This window comes from Geotrypetes seraphini, chromosome 1, assembly GCF_902459505.1.
Source record: "Geotrypetes seraphini chromosome 1, aGeoSer1.1, whole genome shotgun sequence".
NCBI classification, from domain to species: Eukaryota; Metazoa; Chordata; class Amphibia; order Gymnophiona; family Dermophiidae; genus Geotrypetes; species Geotrypetes seraphini.
In genome coordinates this window covers 343,141,821-343,166,812 of record NC_047084.1, presented here as the reverse complement: position 1 = coordinate 343,166,812, position 24,992 = coordinate 343,141,821, and the positions used below count along the sequence as shown (strand labels likewise).

At 40.3% G+C, this 24,992-nt stretch overlaps 1 protein-coding gene across 1 annotated transcript in view; it reads right to left on the bottom strand.

The window, feature by feature from the left end:
• Positions 1 to 24,119, bottom strand: part of LOC117368252 (serum albumin-like) — a 71,059-nt gene extending 46,940 nt beyond the window's left edge. Inside the window, exons 1-3 of the mRNA XM_033961713.1 lie at positions 23,990 to 24,119; positions 14,480 to 14,546; positions 9,996 to 10,128 (exon numbers count right to left, since the gene is read on the bottom strand). Of these exons, the coding sequence (XP_033817604.1) occupies positions 9,996 to 10,128; positions 14,480 to 14,546; positions 23,990 to 24,071 (282 nt within the window). The 5' untranslated portion in view covers positions 24,072 to 24,119. The remainder of the gene's footprint in view (positions 1 to 9,995; positions 10,129 to 14,479; positions 14,547 to 23,989) is intronic.
• Between the last annotated feature and the right edge of the window lie 873 nt (positions 24,120 to 24,992).

Below are 24,992 nucleotides of genomic sequence, written 5' to 3'. Positions count from 1 at the left end.
TTACTGAAGTCCAAATACCTGTTCAGATCAGTTTGTTCTGAAAGTAGGGCATCATGAAAAAGAAGGCAGTGGATTTTGTAGACTCCCAATATGCCTAAGTATCAATCTGTGATCATTAAGGGATTGCAGCAGCCATGCAGGGTATGTTAAAATGAGATAGATAGTCCGAAATCCCATCATAAAGAGCCCTGAAGGTTAGCAATTTTTTGATACTCCGTCAAAAATTACAAAGACTAGGGGACAGTTGATGAAGTTACAGGGAAATACTTTTAAAACCAATAGGAGGAAATATTTTTTTCACTCAGAGAATAGTTATACTCTGGAACGCATTGCCAGAGGTTGTGGTAAGAGCGGATAGCGTAACTGGTTTTAAGAAAGTTGTGGACAAGTTCCTGGAGTCTGTTGTTGAAAAAAACATGGGGGAAGCCACTGCTTGCCCTGGATCGGTAGTATGATGTTGCTACTCTTTGGGTTTTGGCCAGGTACTAGGAATCTGGACTGGCCACCAGGAGAGCGGGCTACTGGGCTTGATGGACCATTGTTCTGACCCAGAAAGGCTATTCTTATGTTCTAAATGGAAGCCATTGAACCATCCCTTTCAGCACAGAGTCTGTTCACCATACTTACATGAAGCTAGCAATAGCAAGAATGTTATGGCACTGAACCCGCACCTCTTCTAATTCTAGTTCAAGTCCTATATCTCTCAAGCGTGTTCTCTACACTGACTTACTTCTAATGCATAAATATTTATTTATTCAATTTTCTGTACTGTTCTAGGGGAGTGCAGGACAGTTTACATGAATTTATTCAGGTACTCAAGTAGCTTTCCCTGTCTGTCCTGGTGGGTTCACAATCTCTCTAATGTACCTGGGGCAATGGGTGGGAATAAATGACTTGCCCAGGGTCACAAGGAGCAGCATGGATTTGAACCCACAACCTCAGGGTGCTAAGGCTGTAGCTTTAACCACTGCACCACACTCTCCCCTATGAAGCTAAAGCTACTCAATATACCAATAGACAATCTACCATATCAAAAATGTGGACCCCTTGTTAAAATTACTTACTCCTAGTTGACCTTCCAGGTCCTTTCTACATATAGGGGGTCTTTTACTATGGCGCGCTAGCCGATTTAGCGCATGCTAAATGCTAATACGCCCATTATATTCTATGGACATGTTAGAATTTAGTGCGCGTGCACTAAATTGGCTAGCAAGCGTTAGTAAAAGACCCCCATAGTGTTCCTATACATGATGTTATGTATTACGCTATTCTATATCACTCCATGTCTTAAATTTTAGGTGAAATGATATCCTCATCATTGAGTATTACATCATACTTATTTCTTGATACACCTCTCTCTGAGTTCTATTTCTCTTACATGACAATGTTGTCTACATTTGCTATTATGGGTTTTTTTTCTGTATTTGGTATGTTCTTTTGCTCTTAAAATTTTCAAGCAAATTTCATGAGTCCTGGGGTTTAGTCATGCAGAAGAAGCAAGCAGCACCAATTTGTAGAGATATTGATCCCCTCTCCGGGTTAAAATGTAAATCACTAAGGTCCCCTTTTACTAAGCCAAAGTAGAGGTTTCTACTGCAACCAGGAGCACTAAATGCTGAGTACTGGAGCGTAAATGGGAAAAATCTAAATTCCCCGCAGATAGACAGTCCTGGAGGGACAGTATCAAGTTCTACAATACAGTACTAAAAAAAGCAAGGAAGAATTTCTACGGTGACAAAATCACCAGATCCAATAACCAAAGCAGCACATTGTTTAACATCTGGTGCTCCCTAACCTCTTAAAATGACTCCTCTATTCTCTCCTCCTCTCCAGCAGCGGACAACCTAACAAAATTCTTCAATGAAAAGGTTGCTATTATAAGAAGCTCTTTACCATCAGCAGTCACTTACAATTCTCTGGTGCCCAGCAACACTAACCCTATCCCAATAGACAGATCCTGGACAGTCTTTGAGCATGTATCCGAAGCCCAGGTCTCTAAAATGTGCCACAAATTAAGATCCTGCAAATGTGCCCTGGATCCGTTCCCTTCCTACCTTTATGAGAAAATTCCCGCGCAGGTTATTTCATCTCTCACCAGATTTATCAACTCATCCTTACTATCTGGCCTATTTTACGTACAAATGGGACACATTGCCCTGACCCCACTACTGAAAAAAGCTGGTCTAGACCCATCCTCTCCTTCCAGCTATAGTCCTATAGCAACCAAAAGGAGCATAAAAAACACCTAAAGGAGTGTCACCGAGTGGTTAGGAAAGCAAAGAGAGAATATGAAGAGAGACTGGCGGGGGAAGCAACAAACTTCAAATCATTCTTCAGGTATGTTAAGGGGAAGCAACCAGCAAGGGAGGAAGTGGGACCCTTGGATGATGGGGACAGAACAGGAGTGGTAAAAGAGGAAAAAGAGATAGCCGACAGGTTAAATGAGTTCATCACGTCAGTTTTTACGAGGGAGGACACAACAAACATTCCGGAACCCGAGGAGATCGTAAAAGGAGAGCAGGATGAAAATCTGGTCCAATTAGAGGTGAGCAAGGTAGATGTCCTCAGGCAGATAGATAGGCTAAAGAGTGACAAATCACCAGGTCCAGACAGCATTCACCCAAGCGTACTCAAGGAACTAAGAAATGAAATAGCTGAGCCACTTCGACAAATATGCAACCTATCCTTAAAAACTGGAGAGATTCCGGAGGACTAGAAAATAGCAAATGTCATGCCCATCTTCAAAAAAGGCTCAAGGGGAGACCCAGGAAACTACAGGCCGGTGAGCTTGACCTCGGTCCCGGGAAAGATGATGGAAGCGCTGATTAAAGACAGCATCTGGGAATACATTGAAAACAATGGGCAGCTAAGGTCGAGCCAGCATGGCTTCTGCAAGGGCAGGTCATGCCTCACAAACTTATTATACTTCTTTGAGGGGGTAACCAGCCAGGTGGATAAAGGGGAATCCATAGACATCATTTACCTTGACTTCCAAAAAGCCTTCGACAAGGTGCCACACAAAAGACTGCTAAGGAAGCTATGGAACCACGGGGTACAAGGGGAGGTCCACCGATTGATCAAAAACTGGCTGGCGGACAGGAAACAGAGGGTTGGAATAAAGGGCCATTACTCAGACTGGCAATGGGTCACGAGTGGAATTCCGCAGGGGTCGATGTTGGGACCGCTCCTGTTTAACATATTTATTAACAACCTGGAGGCAGGAACAAAATGTGAGGTTATTAAATTTGCGGATGACACCAAGCTATATAGCAAGGTCAATAACATGGAGGACTGCGAAGATCTCCAAAAAGATCTGACAACACTGGAAAAATGGGCAAAAAAGTGGCAAATGAGCTTCAACATAGGGAAATGCAAGGTCATGCACATAGGGAAAAAGAACCCGATGTTCACTTACAAAATGGGGGGATCACCGCTAGGGGTGAGTGACATTGAAAGAGACCTGGGAGTGATGGTAGACACAACATTAAAGGCGTCGGCGCAGTGCGCCATAGCCTCAAGGAAAGCAAACAAAATGTTGGGTATCATTAAGAAGGGTATCACGACCAGGACGAAGGAAGTCATCCTGCCACTGTATCGTGCAATGGTGCACCCGCACCTGGAGTACTGTGTTCAATACTGGTCGCCGTACCTCAAGAAGGACATGGCGGTACTTGAAAAAGTCCAGAGAAGAGCAACTAAGCTAATAAAGGGCATGGAGGACCTCTCATATACTGACAGACTAAAAAAGCTGGGGCTTTTCTCCCTGGAAAAGTGGAGACTTAGAGGAGACATGATAGAAACCTTCAAGATCATGAAGGGCATAGAAAAAGTAGACAGGGACAGATTTTTCAAATTAAGGGGAATCACAAGTACATGGGGACACTCAGAGAAATTGCAAGGGGAGAGGTTTAGAACAAACGCCAGGAAGTTCTTTTTCACACAGAGGGTGGTGGATACATGAAACGCGCTACCAGAGGATGTGATAAACAGGAGCACGCTACAGGGCTTCAAAGAAGCTTTGGATAGGTACTTGGAGGACAAAGGGATTGAGGGGTACAGGTAAGAGTAGAGGTAGATTATAGGGATGGGATTAGAGGTAAGTTATAAAATTAATCAGGGACCACTGTTCAGGCACTAGGCCTGATGGGCCGCGGCGGGAGCAGACTGCTGAGCAAGATGGACCTCTGGTTTGACTCAGCAGGGGCAACTTCTTATGTTCTTAAATATTCCTCTCCTGACCAAAATATTCAAGGCTATTATATCCACTCAGCTCTCATCTTACTTAGAGAGATTCTCCATTCTATTACCTTGCCAATATGGCTTCAGACCCAATTTCAGCACTGAATCCCTGCTAGCATCTTTAATCTCAAAGGTTCAACAACTTCAATCTCGTAATAAGTTTGCTATCCTACTACAATTTGATCTATCTGCAGCCTTTGATGTTGTCCACCATGATATCCTAACTTTCTGAGATAGGCATTGATTCCACAGTCTTAGACTGGTTCTCAAAATTTTTACGATCCCATTCTTACACTGTTAACATGAATGGAACCAAGTCTTCTCCTTAGAGACCGCTATGTGGTGGTCCCCAGGGATCACCCCGTCCCCTATTCTTTTCAACATTTATATATCTTCTTTGAAATTCTTCCATCTATCTTCCTTTGAAACTCTATTTACATACGCAGATGACATCCTTGTCCTTCTCGAGATAGATTCGAACCTCACTAACCTCACCGAAAATATAACAGCTTGCATAACAAAACTCCAATCCTGGGCCCTCTCTGTACAAATGAAGCTGAATGAGTCCAAAACAAAACTACTCTGGCTTGGCCCAAAATTAGATAAGTTACCCATGCTCATTCCACTACCTTCTGGTCCCTCACTGCAGATCGAATTCTCAAGCAAAGTTTTGGGCATCATTATTGACTCTACACTTTCCTTTAATGATCATCTCAACTTTCTGGAAAAAAAAATGTTTTTTTAGTCTTCACATGCGGAGGAGATTGAGATCCTGCTTCCGCCAACAACATTTTGCTGTCCTTGTACAATCAATCATTTTTCCAGACTGGACTATTGTAATTCCATCTAACTAAGTCTAACCAAGAAAAATCTTCAAAGACTTCAGCGGATCCAGAACACTGCGGCTAGGTTGATCTTCGTAAAAAGAAAATTTGATCAGGTTTCCCCACTTCTGTCAAAACTTCACTGGCTTCCGATGATTTCTAGGATTCACTTTAAATGTACCTGCCTAATTTTCAAGATCCTACATGGCATTCTTCCTCCCCTAATCCCACCATCCTGGAATTCTTCGAGACCTGACACTACCAGATCCGCCCACATACTCAAACTATCTTTACCCTTGTTAAAATGTGTCATGTATGCAGGTAAATTAGGGAAATCCCTTTCCTTCAAATTCACTGAGCTTTGGAATAACCTCCCTGCCCTGCTGCGGAACCTAGGCTCATTCCAATTATTCCGAAAGCATCTGAAAACCTGGCTTTTCTTCAAAACATAAAGCTATCTATTTAAAATGTAAAGCTAGCTATCCTCTTCATAACCTCTAATTTCTTATTATGTCCTTCCCTCATTTATTGAATTACCTGTAAACCGTGTCGAGCTTTATCTTTATGGAGATGATGCGGTATACAAACTTAAGGTTTAGTTTAGTTTAGTTTAAATGCTCCAATCCTGTTCCAATGCTCATAGGAATCCTATGAGTTTCAGAGCATTTAGGGCTCCAGGCCACGGTAGAAACTTCTACCACGGCATAGTTGAAGAGGGCCTAAGTAATGAAGTGATAATAGTTTCAGTACTATGACTAGTTTGGAATCCTAATTGTCTGGGATCGAAAATTTGGGCTGACTCAACATGAGAAAGCAGTTGGCCAAAAACTACCTTTTTGGTCAGTTGTGAGAGAAAAAGTAAAGCTGATATTGGACGATAACTGACTGGAACAGCAGAATCTAGTGAAGGTTTTTTTTAATATCAGGCAGATAGCTGCACAAAGATGACGGAGGTCCAGTAGACAAGCTATGAGAAACTATCTAATGTGTAAGTTGGGAAAGGCCAGGATTAGTCAATTTGGTGCCAACAATCAATTATTGTGGTTAATTAACACTTATTTATTATATTTATTTACCTGGATTTATTAGCCGCCTTTATGAGAGACTCACCAATATGGTGTACCTCAAGTACAATTCAACATAAAACTTACAATTTTGTTAACAGCATACTAGCAGTAAAATGCCCATATATATAAACATAAATAAAATGAATGAGGTAAACTCAAAATCAGTAAATCAGAACTTAATAATAGGACTACCAGGAAACAGTTTCAAAATAATACTTATTTAAAAAATTTAAATGGCAGAGATATAATACAATGTCAGCATAATAATTATATAACAATAAATAAAGAAAATCTGATGGTTACCTATCAATTGAATACAATTTATAAAACCATCGGTATAAGCCGAAATGACACTGAAGGTGATTATTTAACTTTTTTTCTTATTTCTTTTATCCTATAAATGGGAACAAGCCTCAGATTATGGAGTTTAACCCATTCAGGGTTCTTTCAAAGAGAAAGACAGTTCTTTTCTCTTACTCCTATTGAAATCACTGGCTTGAACCCATCCTCCCTACCGTAATCCTAATATATAAACTTAATCTTTTATTTCTTCAATCATAACTCTATAATTTTTAATTAATTTATGCTAAAACACCTAACTGAGTTACTATTACTTTCTGATAAACTCAATGTTTTAAATACTTAATTCCAAAAAATTTAATAATTCATTGATATTTAGGACTATTTAAACCTCACAGTTCATTTCAGAAACTCAGAACCGACAAAAAATGCACTAGTGCAAAAGGATACTAGTGCTTTAAAGTGCTATATCAAAAGTGCATTTGTGCTGTAAACTTTTTGGTTTTATTCAGACTTTTGAGACTTCTTAAAACTTAAAGTACTTAGCTTATGCTCTTATGCTCTTTAAGAACCAGGGCTGTTGCTTGCTACTTGAGAGTAGCTACTTGCTGGCTATTTGCAAGCAACGGCCCTGGCCCAATGAATTATTACATTTTTAGGAATTTAAAACAATGAGTTTATCAGAAAGTAATAGTAACTCAGTTAGGAGTTTTAGCATAAATTAATTAAAGATTATAGAGTTATGATTGAATAAATAAAAGATTAAGTTTATATATTAGGATTACGGTAGTGAGGATGGGTTCAAGTCAGTGATGTCAATAGGAGTAAGAGAAAAGAACGGTCTTTCTCTTTGAAAGAGCCCTGAATGGGTAAAACTCCATAATCTGAAGCTTGTTCCCATTTATAGGATAAAAGAAATAAGAAAAAAAGTTAAATAATCACCTTCAGTGTCATTATGGCTTATACCAATGGTTTTATAAATTGTATGCATAATAATTATGAAACATCTAATAAGCATCTGAATAATATAGGTATGACAGTAATGGTTTTCTCAAAATTTAACTACAAAATATACTCACCAGAGATGCGTTACACTCCCCCGATAACCATTTCACAAACCAGTGGAGAAAAAGCCTCAAAAATTTCAATGCAGCAGTAAACAACTTCAATACTGTTTAAAATCCAAGCTGCTTATGTACTATCACTGGCAAAAAACTCCACCACCACAGAAATGTAGTTATCAAAAGGGTAATACACCCATCACTGTGCACAGGAAAAGCAAACAAAGTTTTACTTAGCTTAGGACCATGGTCTGAAACGCCGTGCTGTGCTGATAGAAAATGTCTGGCCAGACTATAGATGAAAACACCACGGCACCGTTCAGATGTACAGTCCAGAATCCATGCCCAATCCTCCAACAAGTGCCTTGTTTCGCCTCTCAAAGGGTTCCTCAGGGATTGTGTCAGCTGGAAAACTTCTCTTCCGTGCACCGTCTCTTCTTTTCCAGCTGACACAATCCCTGAGGAACCCTTTGAGAGGCGAAACAAGGCACTTGTTGGAGGATTGGGCATGGATTCTGGACTGTACATCTGAACGGTGCCGTGGTGTTTTCATCCATAGTCTGGCCAGACATTTTCTATCAGCACAGCACGGCGTTTCAGACCTTGGTCCCAAGCTAAGTAAAACTTTGTTTGCTTTTCCTGTGCACAGTGATGGGTGTATTACCCTTTTGATAACTACATTTCTGTGGTGGTGGAGTTTTTTTGCCAGTGATAGTACATAAGCAGCTTGGATTTTAAACAGTATTGAAGTTGTTTACTGCTGCATTGAAATTTTTGAGGCTTTTTCTCCATTGGTTTGTGAAATGATTATCGGGGGAGTGTAACCCATCTCTGGTGAGTAATATTTTGTAGTTAAATTTTTGGGATTTTTCTATTACTCTTAGTTTTTTCTAGTGAGACAATGTAATGGTTTTCTACAATACAGCTTAACATATAGCTGAGGGGCCAAGGCCGATATTAGATGGGAACGAGAAGGATGGTACAGCGTCCATTGGGATGAACAGATGGTTGATTAAACTTAAGGCAAGTTGTTTGTACAGTTAAACAAGATATAACGAACTGATGTACGCCCCCCCTCCCCTTTTACAAAACCATGTTGTGGCTTTTAGCATAGGTCATAGCGGTAACAGCTTTGACGCTCATAGAATTCCTCTGAGAGCCAGAGCTGTTACTGCCGTAGCCGGTGCTAAAGACCGTACTACGATTTTGTAAAAAGGGGGGAGGGGAAGTAAGTTACAGTGTGTATAGCATGGTAGTCCACATGCAGAATGAACGCCTACTGCATTCCAATCACTGGTAGGTGCCGTTTCCAGAATCACTTCTATTTTCCTCTATAGGCGCCTTAAATGTAGGCCAGCATTTTACAGGCCTACATTTAAGGCATCTGACTCACACCTACAAGAAGCACCTAGGCACGCCTATGGATGTCCAAGGACACTTCTGGCATAAACCACACCTACGTCAGCCTTAGGCGTCCTTAGGCATGCCTAGATGTCTCTGTAAACATACAAACAATGCCTACATAGTAGGCGTCCTTCACCCCATCATTTTTTTTAAACATGCATTCCAATTGGTCCATTAGATGGTGGCAGGACACCTACTGCCACCTACAATTGTGATGCCATTTTTAGAATCCGGCCCTGGGTGTATAGCCATTGGCATTTAATTGGTACTAATTACAATAAGAGACTCATCTATCCTAAACCCTATTTTTTTACATGGCACTTAATTTTCATAGCGTGCAACTCAAAAGAGGTGTGGCCATGGGAGGGGCATGGGTGGGTCAGTGCCAGTGCCATGTTATAGAATACTAGAATTTCCATGTCCAATTGTCATTGTTGGGCACAAGGATTTATATTAGGTTTCAGCAGGTGTAGGTCTTTAAATCCAAAGTTGGGAATGTGTTCTATAAATATTCTATAAAGGTTGCTTTGTGCTAAGCAGATCTTAACAGTGCCTATTTTTGAATGCCATTTCTTGAATCCTGCCCATAGAGTCTAGGACAGTGTTTTTCAACTCGGTCCTGGAGTACTTCCTTGCCAGTCAGGTTTTCAGGATAACCACAATGAATAGGCATGAAAGAAATTTGCATGTAATGGAGGTAATGCATGCAAATCAAGTTTATGCATATTCATTGTGGATATCCTGAAAACCTGACTGGCAAAGGGGTATTCCAGGACCGAGTTGAGAAACACTGGTCTAGGAGGAGGGTGTGTGGGACTCACACATGTCTAACTTATAAAATACCATAAATTACATGTTGGTCTCTGGCATTTAGGCGTGAGCATTTACAGCAGCTCTAAGGATAAAAGTATAGAATAAGAGCAACATAGATGCACTATTTTCAAACTACCCTCTATGTGACTTTGACTCTTTCCCTCTTCTGTAATTTGTTATCGTTACATCCATGGAGGACCCATTATAAACATATATATTATATTCTTTTTTGTTTTTCTAAGGGAAATTTGCCCAATAAGCTCTATAAAAATAAAAAGATTTCATACCAATGATTTCTCACAGTCCGGTCCTTGTGGCTCAGTTTTACATTTAGCTTCAAGCTCAGATAAATGATTGACCAAATGATCTATGTCACTTTCGCTGCTCTTTGGGAAATACTGAACACAATTGATTAATATCCTAAAATGTAAAACAAAATCAGTTCAGATCCTGGAACAAAGATGAAAACAATGCTCACTAAGGAAATGGTACCTAGGACAATTCTTTAGAGGGATTCCACAGAACCACCAGTAGAGCTCATAAAGGTACAAGATGGAGGAACTAATAAGAACTGTGATTAGATTCCCATCTTTCACTATCACTCCAGCCTTTGCTTAAGCCAAATGATGAGTCTGATTGACATTTTCCCTGGATTTCCAAATAATTCTAAAAGCATAAATTTAGTAGGGATCTCCATTACTTTGAAATAATGTAGGAAATGTCAGTGATACAGTATATCCCATGTCAACAGCAAAAGAAGAGGACCCAATGTTTCCATAGTGAAAATGGAGTTCAAAAGAGACTGTGGAAAAGGATGCAGGTTTTATTTCATCGAAAGTTTATATCATTGAAAGGTAAATCAATAACAATCCTGGATTGGTAGCATGGAATATTTCTACTCCTTGGGTTTTGGCCAGGTACTAGTAACCTGGATTGGCCACCGTGAGAACGGGTTACTGGGCTTGATGGACCATTGGTCTAAGAACATAAGAACATAAGAACATAAGAACTGCCATCTCCGGATCAGACCTTCGGTCCATCAAGTCCGGCGATCCGCACACGCGGAGGCCCCGCCAGGTGTACACCTGGCGTAATTTATAGTCCACCATATCTTTATATGCCTCTCTTAAGGAGATATGCATCTAGTTTGCTCTTGAAGCCTAGGACGGTCGATTCCGCAATAATCTCCTCTGGGAGGGCATTCCAGGTGTCAACCACTCTCTGAGTGAAGCAGAACTTCCTGACATTAGTCCTGAACCTGTCCCCCCTTAGCTTCATTCCATGTCCTCTAGTCCGTGTCAAATTGGACAGTGTAAATAATCTTCTCTGCTCTATTTTGTCGATTCCTTTCAGTATTTTGAAGGTCTCGATCATATCCCCACGCATTCTCCTTTTCTCAAGGGAGAACAATCCTAGTGTTATAAGTCTATCCTCATATTCCAGTCTCTCCATACCCTTCACCAGTTTTGTTGCTCGTCTCTGCACCCTCTCCAGTAGTTTTATATCCTTCTTTAGGTAGGGAGACCAATGTTGGACGCAGTATTCCAAGTGTGGTCTGACCATTGCCCTATAAAGCGGCATTATAACTTTCTCCGATCTACTCGAGATTCCTTTCTTTATCATGCCCAACATTCTATTTGCCTTCTTTGCCGCTGCCGCGCATTGTGCCGACGGCTTCAGGGTCCTATCTATCAGTACACCCAGGTCCCTTTCTTGTTCACTCTTCCCCAGAGTTACTGACCCAGTAAGACTATTTTTATATTCTTATGTTCACATGTCTTAAAAAAGAAGGACCCAACATGGTCCATGTTTCGGCAAACACACTTTCTTCAGGGATCCTAGTTATGGATTTTAATCCAGAATAGATGTGGATATAAACAAATCAACACAAAACCATATTTTCCTATGGAGTTGTGCCTTTCCTCACCAAACGTGGCTTGACTTCAGGCTTCAGCTTCTGTGTTTGCCTTTCCCTGAAGAAGGTGTGTTTGTCGAAACACGCACCGTGTTGGGTCCTTCTCTTTCAAGACATGTGGATTGTTATTGATTTAACTTTCGATGATATAAACATATGATGAAATGAAACCTGCATCAAGAACATCCTTTTCCACAACAATATATCCCAAGTCATTTAAGGAGCAGAAACCCCCCCACAAAGGGACGCCTGCTGCATGTCAGTCACGGACAGGCGCCACTTACAGAATCACGGCTAGCAAGGACTCTAGGTGTCGGAAACATAGGCCAGAGTTCTACAGGCCTACATTTCTGGGACCTAAGGTCCTTGCAGAATCGCCACTAAACATGGCCACTTCCGGGCTGTGGCGTCATTAGGTGCTGTGGGCCCAGGTGCCGGTCCTGGAGGCCTTCTAGTGGCACTGAATTTATTTTAAATGAGTTTTTAAATGTTTTATTTTATGGTGTGACCAATTATCGCACCACTTAAACCCAATTAAAACACTTAAGTTAGGTGCCAGAAGGCATGATCTAGGCACCTGCTGGTGCCTAACTTACAGCGACTTTTTTCAGAATCTGGCCCAAAATGTATTTTTTCTTGTGCAGTCAGTAATGTGCACTATTACATTAGGGGAGGAAATCTACATAGAGCATTCAGTGGTTCCAATTAAGCAGCTTGCTGTAGGCTCAGAAAGAGAGAAAATGCCAAAAATTTGCTGTGTTTTTACAGTTCTCACCTCCTTAATGTAAGCTGCTTAGAAAAGAGTGAGCACTCTGAATGACATTGATCCCCTGACAACATAATGAAAAGGAAAAAAAAGCCTGAATAAAATGAACTTTCCCAGAAATGACATGGGGATAACACAAAATGAAAAGTTTTTTTGCTGTACATCCCTAAACTTTCAGCCCCAGATAGTGACACAGTAGTAATAACTATACTAGCAACAGGTTTGCTCCATTAAACAAAAATAATAGCAAATTTTAAGAAAAACAGAGCTTTATGTAATCAGTGGCTTTGGCCTTAAATATGGTTTCTAAATTATTTTCTGATCAAACGCAATCAAATTCTTGAGAAAAACATAAATTCACAGTTTTTCCAACTTTAGGTTTTTCTGAACAACCCTAACTAACCGCAGTTATCACATCCTCTGGCAACAAGTTCCAGAAATAAATTAGTCTCTTGGGTGAAAAAATATGTCCTCCTATTTGTTTTAAAAGTATTTCCATGCAACTTCATTAAGGCGTGCTAACTGATTTAGCATGTGCTATTCGATTTAGTACGCTAAAGATTAGCGCGCGCTAAATGCTAAGGCACCCATAGAATATAATGGATGCCTTAGCATTTAGTGCATTAGATAGGACAAGGAAAATGCTCGAGTACCTGAATGTAAACCACTTAGGCTATAAGTGGTATATAAATACTATTTTTTTAAAAAGTCGGTTAGTGCGCGCTAAATCAGTTAGTGTGCCTTAGTAAATGGACCCCTAAGTGTGCTCTAGTCTTTGTATTCTTTTGAAAGAGTAAAAAATTGATTCACTTTTACTTGTTCTACACCAATAGGGATTTTGTTGACCTCTATTATATCTCTTCTGATCTGTCTCTTTTCCAAACTGAAAAGCCTTAACTTATTTAGCCTTTTTTCATAAGAGAGAAGTTCTATCCCCTCTATCATTTTGCTCACTCTTATTTGAACCTTTTCTATTTCCTCGGTATCTTTTTTAAGATATGATAACCAGAACTGAGCAAACTGTAATACTAAAGGTGAAGTCACACCATGGAGTGATACAGAGGCAATATATTTATTCTTGGTCTTATTTACCATCCCTTTCCTAATAATTCCTCGCATCTTATTTATGTTGTTGGCTGCCACCGAACACTGGGTAGAAGATTTCAGCATATTGTCTGCAATGACACCTAGATCTTTGCCTTGGGTGCTGACTCCCAAGATGGACCGCAGAACCACATAGCAATGATTTGGATTATTCTTCCCAATGTGCATCACTCTGCATTTGTCCACATTAAATTTCATCTGCCATTAGGATGCCCAGCCTTTCAATTTTCTAAGGTCTTCATGCAATTTCTCACAGTACTCAACAACTTACTGGGTCAGACCAATGGTCTATCTAGCCCACTATCCCATCTTCACAGAGGCCAATTCAAATCACAAGTACTTGGCAAAAACTCAAATAGTAGCAGCATTCCATGCCACCAAACCAGGGCAAGCATAGACTTCCCCCATGTCTGTCTCAACAACAGACTATGGACTTTTCCTCCAGGAATTTGTCCAAACCTTTTTGTTAAAACCAGATACATCAACCGCTCTTACCACATCCTCTGGCAACACATTCTAGAGCTTAACTAGTCTCTGAATGAAAAAATATTGCCTCTTATTGGTTTTAAAAGTATTACTCTGTAACCTCATTCATCGAGGGTCTCCTAGTCTTTAAAAATGTTGATGTCATCTGCAAATTTAATTACCTCACTTGTTCCAATTTCCAGATCATTTATAAATATGTTAAATAGCACTGGTCCCAGCACAGATCCCTGTGGCACTCCACTATTCACCCTCCTCCATTGAGATAAATGATCATTTAACCCTATCCTCTGTTTTCTGTCCAAAAGCCAATTCCTAACCCACAATAGACCATTCATTGCCTCCTATCCCATGACTAATCTTAAAGTTGATTACTGTGGTGGCCCACAGTAATCCCACTGAAGCCCATTGGGAATAAATGGGCTTCGGTGCTGTTGCTGTTCGGCAGCTATTAGCACTATTTTGTAAATAAGGGTGTCTGACTTTTAGAAGATGATACTTACAATAAATGACATGTGTCAGGGTCTACATCAGTACACATTTCAGCAAATGTTCTTTCATGATGACCCTCTGAAAAAACCCAAGAAATATTCTTAAATATCGCATATAACATCAAAGCCTCATTTATTAAAGGTTAACAAAAGAAAACACTGTTCAGTTTTTCTGCAGCAAACATTGCACGTCAATTTTCTAGACTCAGTATTAAATACAGTCAATTGGATTTCTGGACACATCTGTCAAAAACTGTGAATTATTTGTGCAAAATCCATGAAATAAATTAGTCTCTTGAGTGAAAAAATATGTCCTCCTATTTGTTTTAAAAGTATTTCCATGCAACTTCATTAAGGCTTGCTAACTGATTTAGCATGTGCTATTCGATTTAGTACGCTAAAGATTAGCGCGCGCTAAATGCTAAGGCACCCATAGAATATAATGGATGCCTTAGCATTTAGTGCATTAGATTTAGTGCATTAGATTTCAATGAATATCACATCTATTGTTTTCAAGATCACATATGATATGATAAGATGATATGATCACATATGATATGATCACATATAATAAGATCACATATGATTTTAATGAATATCACATCTTTTTTTTCACATTTTATCCTCCAGCTTTAATACAGGGAATTACCATAAAGGGAGGGACAGTGCTTTCTCAAGCAAATAATTGGAACTTTAGAGTTCTCTCTTCCCATCTATGAATTTCTGTTTTAAATTCTTTTAGTTTTGTGTCTCTCTGGGATCCTTTTATTAAGCTGTGAGAAAAATTGGCCATTCTGTACACTCTGAGGCTTTTTTTTTCCACAAAAGACAGATGTCCCAAAGACAGCATAAACCAGCACTTGGATGTCTTACTAGTCAAAACGTCCAAGTGGGCATTCTCAAAACAGACTTTCTAGACATCTTTCTGGTTATTTTGTCTCCAGTGTGTCAAAATCTTAAGGGGGTATACTAGAAGTTTTGGGTAGGCTTAGCGCAGGCTTAGGACTTCGATGCTCAGCAGACATAATCAAACCTTTAATAAAACATCCTAGGCTTTTTTTTTTAGATATTTGGGGCTAAACCTATTTTAAAAGTGTCTAAATATTAAAAGGGTGCCCAAACTTACCAGGTGACCACTGGTCGCCCCCCCCCCCCCAGTGGTCACCAACCCCCTTCCACCACCCAAAGATATGAAAAAAAAAAAAACCCTCAGTATAATCTAGACTGTATTACGAGAGGGTGCTGTAGAGTTCGCAGCCCAAACAACCAACTTCCTATATTCTGAGTGTCATTATGCCACTGTAGCTGAAAAGAGTGTTAAGTGCCAATTTGCAGAAATGAAATTCCATGTTTTGACATTGTTTCAGATCATTGATTGAACCATATCCATATCATTCTCTTCTTGGTCAGGCTGAGAACTTTTCAGCACCCCCTCCTACAGCTTCAGATGGTCACACAGATGCCATTCTGAGCCCAGTGAGCAGAGGGGCACTCTAAGGTAGGGTTACCAGATGTTCAGATTTCCCCAGACATGTCCTCCTTGTGAGGACATGTCCAGGGGGTTTGGACGGCTTTTCAAACCCCCTCCTTCCTGATAAAAGCAGGCAGAGGAGGCAGGCTAGAGCAGGATTCGGGGGGACTGGGGTGTAATGGGGTGGGGATGGGTGGAACTGGGAGGGCCTGGGGGGCGATGTCTGCAGGGGGCAGATTTTACTATAGTAAAATCTGGCAACCCTACTCTAAGGGTTACTGCAGTGAATTTCATATTAAAAGTCCCAGGTACAGATGTCACTATAACTTGCTTATAATGTACATTAAGATGACACCTGCATGCTTAAGGGCTATTGTTGTAGTGTACAGGTGGGTGCAGAAAATTTTGGGGGGCTTTTGGAGGACTCACCTTAAGCAAGTTATAGAGACATCTTTACCTAGGACTTTTTATGTGACATTTCACTACAGTACTTAGAAGTGCCCCATTGCTAATGTAAGCTGTCTGAATCGTTTGCTAAGAATGCAGGCTGCCTGGATGTTGGGAAAGCTTGTTTATCTGCGGTTTTCATATGGACGTCTTTGTATTCCGGAATGGTCAAAAAAGATAGACATACTAAGGGCCAGAATGCCTAGATAAGTTATTTAAAAAAAAGAAAAAGACCTCTTGCAGTTTTGAAAATGAACATTTTCTCTGCTGGATTTCTGGACATCTTTCCCAAAATGTCCAAACACAGATGTCCTATTGCAAATGCCCTCACATGGCTTTTTTTTGTTGTTGTTGTTTACTGCTGAAGCCATAAAATGACTTTTTCCTATGTTTTGTATTAATGGCCTTGCGCTAATGTTGCCATTAGCATGTAGCCATTTTGTCAAGTCCTGCATGAGCACTTATCGCCACCCATTTTGTAGGCAGTAAGGGCTTATGGGGTATCCCTTCACTAACCAACTGGCACCTGGTAATGTACTGTGCAAACTGGTTAATGCAGGAATGCTCACTCTCTGCCCCCTCAAAAAAAATAAATAAATAAATAAATTTTATAGCGCATGATTAGCATGCATACATTTGGCAGTTACAGCAAAACGCTTGAATGTGTCTCATGGTATGCCATTTTAAGCTGTATTAGTTCCTAACACAGATTAGTAAAATGGCCCCTCTATGATGTCATTTCCTTATCCTAAAAAGTTCAAGTTCATTTAATTTTGATAGAATCAAAATAATAAAAGAAATCACAAAACCCTGACTTCTAAGGACTTTTATTTTGTATCCATGGTAAAACCTGTTCTAAATCTTGGTAATATTGATGTAGTACTCACTGTCTCATTTGATCCATTATTTCTAAAGCATCCAGACAAAAGGGCCTATATATGATCATTAATGCATCAGATAATATTATACTGAGCAGTAGGTGTATCCCTGTTAATTCCAGTTTAGGGGGCAAAGTACTAACCCACAGGATTTCCCACAAGTTAGTGGCCATATGTGCTAATATTTGCAAAGTATGCAAATGAGCCTTGCCACAAACTTTTGAGAGAACTTTATTTATGGAGCCCAACTATACAAGATAACTATATACCTGGCTGAAAGAAGAACATCAACCCAGAAAGTTCCAGTTAACTTTTTAAAAAAATTTAAAAATTTTTTTTTAGCATGTATGAAAATTGGTATGTGAAAATGTCTTTGTCTGCCAGTTTGTCTTGATTCCAAATTTTGCATGAGATTGCATGGTGTGTGGTGCAGTGGTTAGAGCCACAACCTCAGCACCCTGAGGTTGTGGGCTCAAATCCTACACTGCTCCTAGTGACCCTGAGCAAGTCACTTAGGGCTCCTTTTACTAAGGCGCGCTAGCGTTTTTAGCGCACGCACAAGATTACCGCATGCTAAACTGCGCGGTATGCATCTAGAATAACACCAGCTCAATGCTGGTGTTAAGGTCTAGCGCACGCAGCAATTTAGCGTGTGCTATTCCGTGCGTTAAGGCCTTAACGCACCTTAGTAAAAGGAGCCCTTAATCCCCCATTGGCCCAAATACTTTAGACCAGTGGTCTCAAACTCAAACCCTTTGCAGGGCCACATTTTGGATTTGTAGATACTTGGAGGGCCACAGAAAAAAATAGTTAATGTCTTATTAAAGAAATGACAACTTTGTATGAGGTAAAACTCTTTATAATTTATAAATCTTTCCTTAATTGCTTCTGATAATTCAGCTATACACAGCTGAAAGCAGTGCAACATTCAGAAAGTGAAGTTTAGATAGTTTTTCACTTTCTGCATGTTGCACTGCTTTCAGCTGTGTATAGCTGAAGTTATCAGAAGCAATTAAGGAAAGATTTATAAACTATAAAGAGTTTTACCTCATTCAAACTTGTGATTTAGATTCTAAAGTATCAACTGCAAGAAACAAGATTTTGGTGTAGTCCTCTAGGCTTTTTTGTCGAGGGAGAATCAATATCCGACTTGTGCCTGGAAAACTTGTGCCTAAAGTGTCTGGTGGTCGCGTCCGCAACCGTCTTCAGCTCTAACCTCCTCCAGCACCGGACACAACCACCATCTTACATCAAACAGTCACAACCAGTAGAGGTGCCACATTTCATGAGAGTTCACGAGATTGTGTACACACACACAAGCTGCACTGCCTCCATTGGTTACCTTACGTTCTGGAACGTTGCCCGCCTCACTGTTGTAACCTCACAAAATCGCTTTCCTGCATCTGTACGTGATTGTCCTCTCCACTCCACCTCACAATTGCGTACAGACACAGGAAAGCTCTTGTAGGCGGGCAACATTCCAGAACAATGGTAACATACCGAGGGCTTCAAAATAGTACCTGGCGGGCTGCGAGTTTGAGACCACTGCTTTAGACAGAGTGTGGGCCTACCAGGACAGACAGGGAAAATGCTTGAGTACCTGAATGTGAACCACTTGGAGGGGCATAATCAAAAGATATGTCTAAGTCCATTTTGGGCCTAAGTTGCTAGTCGCCTAAAGTCGGACATGGAAAAAGGTCCATTTTCGAAAAATACGTCCAACATTTTTTTTTCTGAAAATCGTCTAACTCAGGGGTAGGCAATTCCGGTCCTTGAGAGCTGGAGCCAGGTCAGGTTTTCAGGATATCCACAATGAATATGTATGAGATGGATTTGCATGCACTGCCTCCTTGCGATGCAAATCTATCTCATACATATTTATTGTGGATATCCTGAAAACCTGACCTAGCTTCGGCTCTTGAGGACCAGAATTGCCTACCCCTGGTCTAACTGTACGTCCAGACGTCTGATCGTCCAGACCGCTAAGTCTATCTTTATGTCCCATTTTCGTCCAAGTCAAAAATGTCTAGAAAAAGGCCTTTTGGATATGGGCGGGGTCAGCAAAGTGTTGGACTAGATACCCAAACATTGCACCAGAGTAGTAAGGTACCTTACAGGGCACTGCTGTGAACTTCATAAAAAGAGTGCCACATACACAACCTTATAGGTCATGGTGAGCCCCCCCCCCAAACACTCCCTCAAACTTACTAGACCCACCTGCCTACCACTCCAATAGCCCTTATGGCTGCAGGTGTCACTTATATGGCAGTACATAAGGATTTTTGGGGTGCACATGTTTCACCATGCATACAGTGGTTAGAGCAGCTTATGGGCCTGGGTCCTCCTCTCCATGGTTTACTAGACCCCCCTTTACCCCTCCGACCACTTAAGCCACCTCTGTGCAGCTCTACTAGGCTTTCCTATGCCAGGCTTCTAGGTGCTGATGTTCTGGAGGCAGATATGTAAAGTTGTTATTATGATATCTATGACAGGGCGGGGGGTCAGTGACCACTGGGGGAGTGTGGGGGGGGGGGGGTCTGCAGTGGTTATCTTGTCACTTTGGATACCTTCTTGTGACTTAGACCTGATTTTAGATGGCCTAAGTCACAACGCCCAAGTTCTGTCTAGGCAGTGTTGTTAAACTTTTGGTTATACATGCAGTACCACTAAGTCTAGGATGGCCCACAGCCCGCCCAAATTCCACCCTTACCACTCCTCCTAAAACGCCCCTTTTAGCTCTGGGAGTACTGCAGCACTGTGAAGGCCTAAGTCATTTTTAGATATGTCTAAAACTAGGTTCGATTATCGGCACTTGGACAACTTGTCTCACTGATCAATTTAGGCCGGTTTTTAGACACATTTCCATTTCGATTATGAGCCCCTTAGGCAATAAGTGGTATATAAATACTAAAAATAAATAAAAAATAAAATAAATAAAAAAATTATAAATGTTAGCAATACTGTGTGCAGAATAGATTGTACATGAAATTTTACAAGTTATAAAATGAAAGATTTTGTGAATTTATTTTTCACATTAGCCCCATTTATCAAAAGAATTTGCTTGATGTTGGGATAGCCATGCAGATGGTAACTTGAAATTGGAAGAACTATGACCGCCTAAATTTTCCTTTCTGGTGGGCAAATTTGAATGCAAATAGTTTGGGGCACAGTAATTTATTTAAGGTGATTTGGGGGCCGTTGACATCATATATTACCTCACATAAAGTAGGTCTTTGATTATGAGTCAGTTTTTGTTTATTTTCGTACACATCCAGGAAAGGGTGAGGGGGGGGGGACTATTTCTGTCCTAATATGATTTTTGAGCATGTCCACCTGTGGTGGGAGGAGGGTGGGAGGATCTTTTTAATTTGAATAGGATAAGGTTATTGGGATAGCCTATGTTTCTGTGTTTTTGTTTCTGTGTTTTATTGAATAATCATATAACAGACTTCTGCTCATTATGACAGGGGTTGCCATACAACAGATCACGAATAACTGGAAAAATTGGAAGAGACTGAATTACAGCTTTGGGTGGAACTCATTATGCCACATATTCAAAATGGAAAGGATAATTGCTATACAGCAGGGAAATTTTAAAAAATTTCAGGTTATTTGGGAGCCATTAACAAAATATTACAATGATTGAAAGTATTGTATAGAATAAACATTAATTTTTTTCCTTTGGTTCATATACGTCCAGGGTGGGATGGGGGGATGGGATTATTTTATGATTTCTTTTATTTATGAATAAATATAGGATACAAGGGAGAGGAATTATTCAATATAGTTTAGAATCTGATGTTATATTAAATGTGAATTAAGTATAAATTATTGTATTATATGTTACATTTACAGGAAGCTTTAAAAATGAATAAAGATTAATTAATATAACAAGTTATGGGGAGGAGGAGGGAAATGATTATTTTCTGTATTAATTATGTAGTTAAAGTGCCTTTTCTGTAATGTTTACATCTAAAATAATTGTATGGCACTGTCAAAGTTTGAAAATCAATAAAGATTAATAAAAAAAAATGAATAATCATTGGGTGGAGGGGTGGGGGGAGAAAATGGTGGGTTATGCATATTTGTAAGTTGAAAGTGCTTTTATTAACTTATTATATGATATATATTTGTGTATTGCACTTTTGAAATTTAGAAAATCAATAAAGAATTTTTTTTAAAAAAAGAATTTGCTTGATGTCTTATTTTTAAAGAAATTCTATTATTCTGTGCCTCTGGGAAGCTGAAGCAGGAACTGGCAAGCCCAGATGCCAATATGGGGCTGAAAACTTTTCAGCACCCCTCCAAACCCATATTAATGATGCTACATTAAAATGAGAGAAATTCTTCAATATAAGATTCAGTAACCAATCTGACAAACTTGGCAACATTTTGAAGATTCCTGGATTTGATTTGTTGGACCTATCTGAAGATATGGAAAGCAGATCAGAAAAATTTGCTCTGAGTTAAAAAAAAAATGCAAAACAGAATTTGTAGAGCTATGGATCTACTTCAGATTTTTTGAATACCTTTCATGTTACCCAAATTGTTCAGTACAAAATCTGATGGATTTCCCCAGTCTGTTATTTACTTGATTAATGCACAACTTTGGGTAGTTTGTACGTCTCTAGTGCTAAGCCCTGCAAACTAATTTAAGTCCTCTGATGTTGTTATTAAAATAGTCTTATACTTGGCTAATAACAGGTACAAATGGGTGGACCTACATGCATTATGCAACAGCCTAACTTATAGCATTAATAAGTTATGTGCATAATTCAGAGACACGCCAATGCTCCACCCATGCTCCGCCCATGTTTTTGCTCCTTTGCAGTTATTCACTGTGGTACTGTATTTACATGCTCCGTCACAGAATAACATGTTGTGCACTTATGCCATTAAGGGCTCCTTTTACTAAGGTGTGCTAGCGTTTTTAGCGCGCGTCAACCTTGCGCTAAATGAAAAATACTAATGCAAGCTCTATGGAGGCGTTAGCGTTTAGCACACGCGGCATTGTAGCACGCGCTAAAACCGCTAGCGCACCTTAGTAAAAGGAGCCCTAAGTGTCGCTTTTCTTTGAAGTTACACGCAGGAAGCGTGATTAACTGCTTGCACCCAGTTATAGAATTGCACATCTGTTTAGTGCCGTGGAAATTAGACTTTCAGTGGTGCTTGCTGAATAGCGCTCCAGAAAATCCAGTTAGGAGAGTAATACATTTAGTAGTAGCTACTCAACGTATAAGTCTCCATGAATACTGACCTTCTTGTGACCTTCTCCACACAATACAACCTCCTACATCCCCTCCACCACCCAAAGTACACTAACAAATGGTTATGTAGCAAAGAGGAAGAACAAAGCTCCTCCAGAGTCCAAGAAAAAAGAAACAGATATATCCCCGTTAATCCTCACTGCTGCCGACAGGGAATGATATAGGACTTTGACCCAGGAACAGAAGTTATTACTAAAACCAAACATCAAACTGTGTCAGAACTTATTATGTAAGTTCATTCCATTTTAGCAAAGGCGTTTTATGCTCCAAGAGATAGAATGGCACAGGGTAATGAATATTCATGAGATTGGTTTGCATGCAGTCTTCAATGCATACAAATTTCTCTCATGCAGATTCAGTAGGGATATCCAGAAAACCCAGGACAGGTTTGAGAACCACAGACTGACTTGATGGCAATATGTTTACTGGCTGCTAGGGCAGGCCAGTTGAGAAGGAATCTATGCTGATCTGTGCCATTTCTGAGTCTCCCCATCAAAGTGCTGCCATCTGCTAAGTGGTAGTTCTCAATGCAGTCCACCACAGGCAGACAGCCATTGAACCGCAGTCAAGTCCATCACAGTGAGCCTTTCTTTCTCTCTCTGTGGTTTCACCAGTGTTCGACCCACCAGGACATGGCCATGTTCACAAGAGAGCAATCTGCCTCTGCCTAGATTATTGCTACGCAAAATGCAAATATCAAAAATACTTTGCTGTAATAACAACAAAAAATGAAAGCGTAGAGCTTCAGAAAAGCATCAGCTTTGAATGGGCACCCACTATCAGGTTATAATTTGTTCCTATCATATTGTACAGGGCACCTGCAGCCTACAGGTACAGTCTGCCTAGGAGGAGAGCAACGTTCCTTCTAAGGAATGACCGGGTGCGTGCACTTTTTTTTTTTTCCCCTTGTGAGCGACAAGTTCTAACCAACAATTTTCAGATTCGCAAGGTTTTTTGTGAACGACCAAGTGAAATCTGTGAGTGCCGCTCACAGTATGTGTGAGCGATTGCTCATGCACTCTGCTTAGAGGGACCAAAGGAAGAGAGTCTTTGCAGTGAAGTCTCTACAAAATGTTTGGGGTCATAGGAGCCAGATCTGTAGGTGCTTGAGCACCCCCGATATTGACTAAACTCCTTGACTGTGTCCAGGGAAGGGGTAATCTCTGCTGGGTTTAGCACCCCCAATTATTTTTAAAAACTGACTCCTGTGTTTAGGGTTCTGTACTACTTGAAAGATTCCTTCAAACTGTTGCTGCTGGAATACAGAAGTGAAGAGCTTGAGCTACCTAATGCCTGGAACTTGTTAAGTCTGGACTGCCATTCAGAGAGGAAAATGTGCAAAAATGTATGCTAAACGTATTGTCATCTTATAGAATGTGTGTCAGCAAATATTCAGGATAGTATATTAGTAAGGAATAAATATTTGTTGCAAAGGAAGGAATTTATTTAATTTTCTTACCATGATGATCCCTTTTATTCAAGTTCCTGGACTCGGTGAAGCTTAGCAGAATTACAAGCGAAATTAAGGCTATCCACTTCATGGTTGTGGATCTAGGGGGTTGGACTCCAGAGAAGTCTGAAAAGCACAGAGAGCGAGACTCATTTTATAGTCTTTTCCGCTACCGTCAATTAACGATTACCCAATAGAATTCTATGTTTAGTTAACATTTGACCTTCCAAAGGTTCCAACAGCTAAAATATTCAAGCCAATCATGAGAGGGGAAAAAATGGTTTTACGTAGTGTTTGTGAACCGGTCTTGTTTACAAAAGGCCTTGTGAATTCATTAGCACATCAGAAATTAGACAAACATTTTGCAAATTGCCTTATCAATTTCCAAACAAGGGTTTAAGCAAATTGTTCATCTTTGCTCTTGATATCTCCATGTTCAGCATTTTTTTTTTCTCAATAGCTGTATAAAGGTGAACAGCTCTGGTGGTGCAGGGTGTCAGCGTGCATGTAAACAGACCTTGTGCCTGCTAGAGGCGCTGGCCTGATCCCTGCTTGGCTAAGTAGAAGATACTAATGCTGCAGTGAGGAGGAGGAGGATAGTGATAATCATAGTGGCAAAGTCTGGACATCTTCTCCCTTATTCTTTACCCTAACTTTAGGTACCAATCTGAGTACATAAATTGTAAAATGCTAGACCATACATGTATGAATGCTATTCTTACAAGCAAAAGTGCTAATGGGGTGCTAAGTGGTATTATATAACTTTAGTTCAAAACTCACTAAGCGCATAAATTTAAGAGAATGTCCCAAAGGGGAGGAGCATGGACCATGGGCGGGTTTCCCACTAGCGCATGTAACTTATAGACTATTGTAAGTTATGCGCATATGAGCCACATTTAGGCATGCCCATTTATACCTTACATTCAGTGGCATAGTAAAGGGGGGAAGGGGACGATCTGCCCCAGGTGCCATGTTGATGGGAGCGTTGGCACCCCTCCTCCTCTCCTTCCCC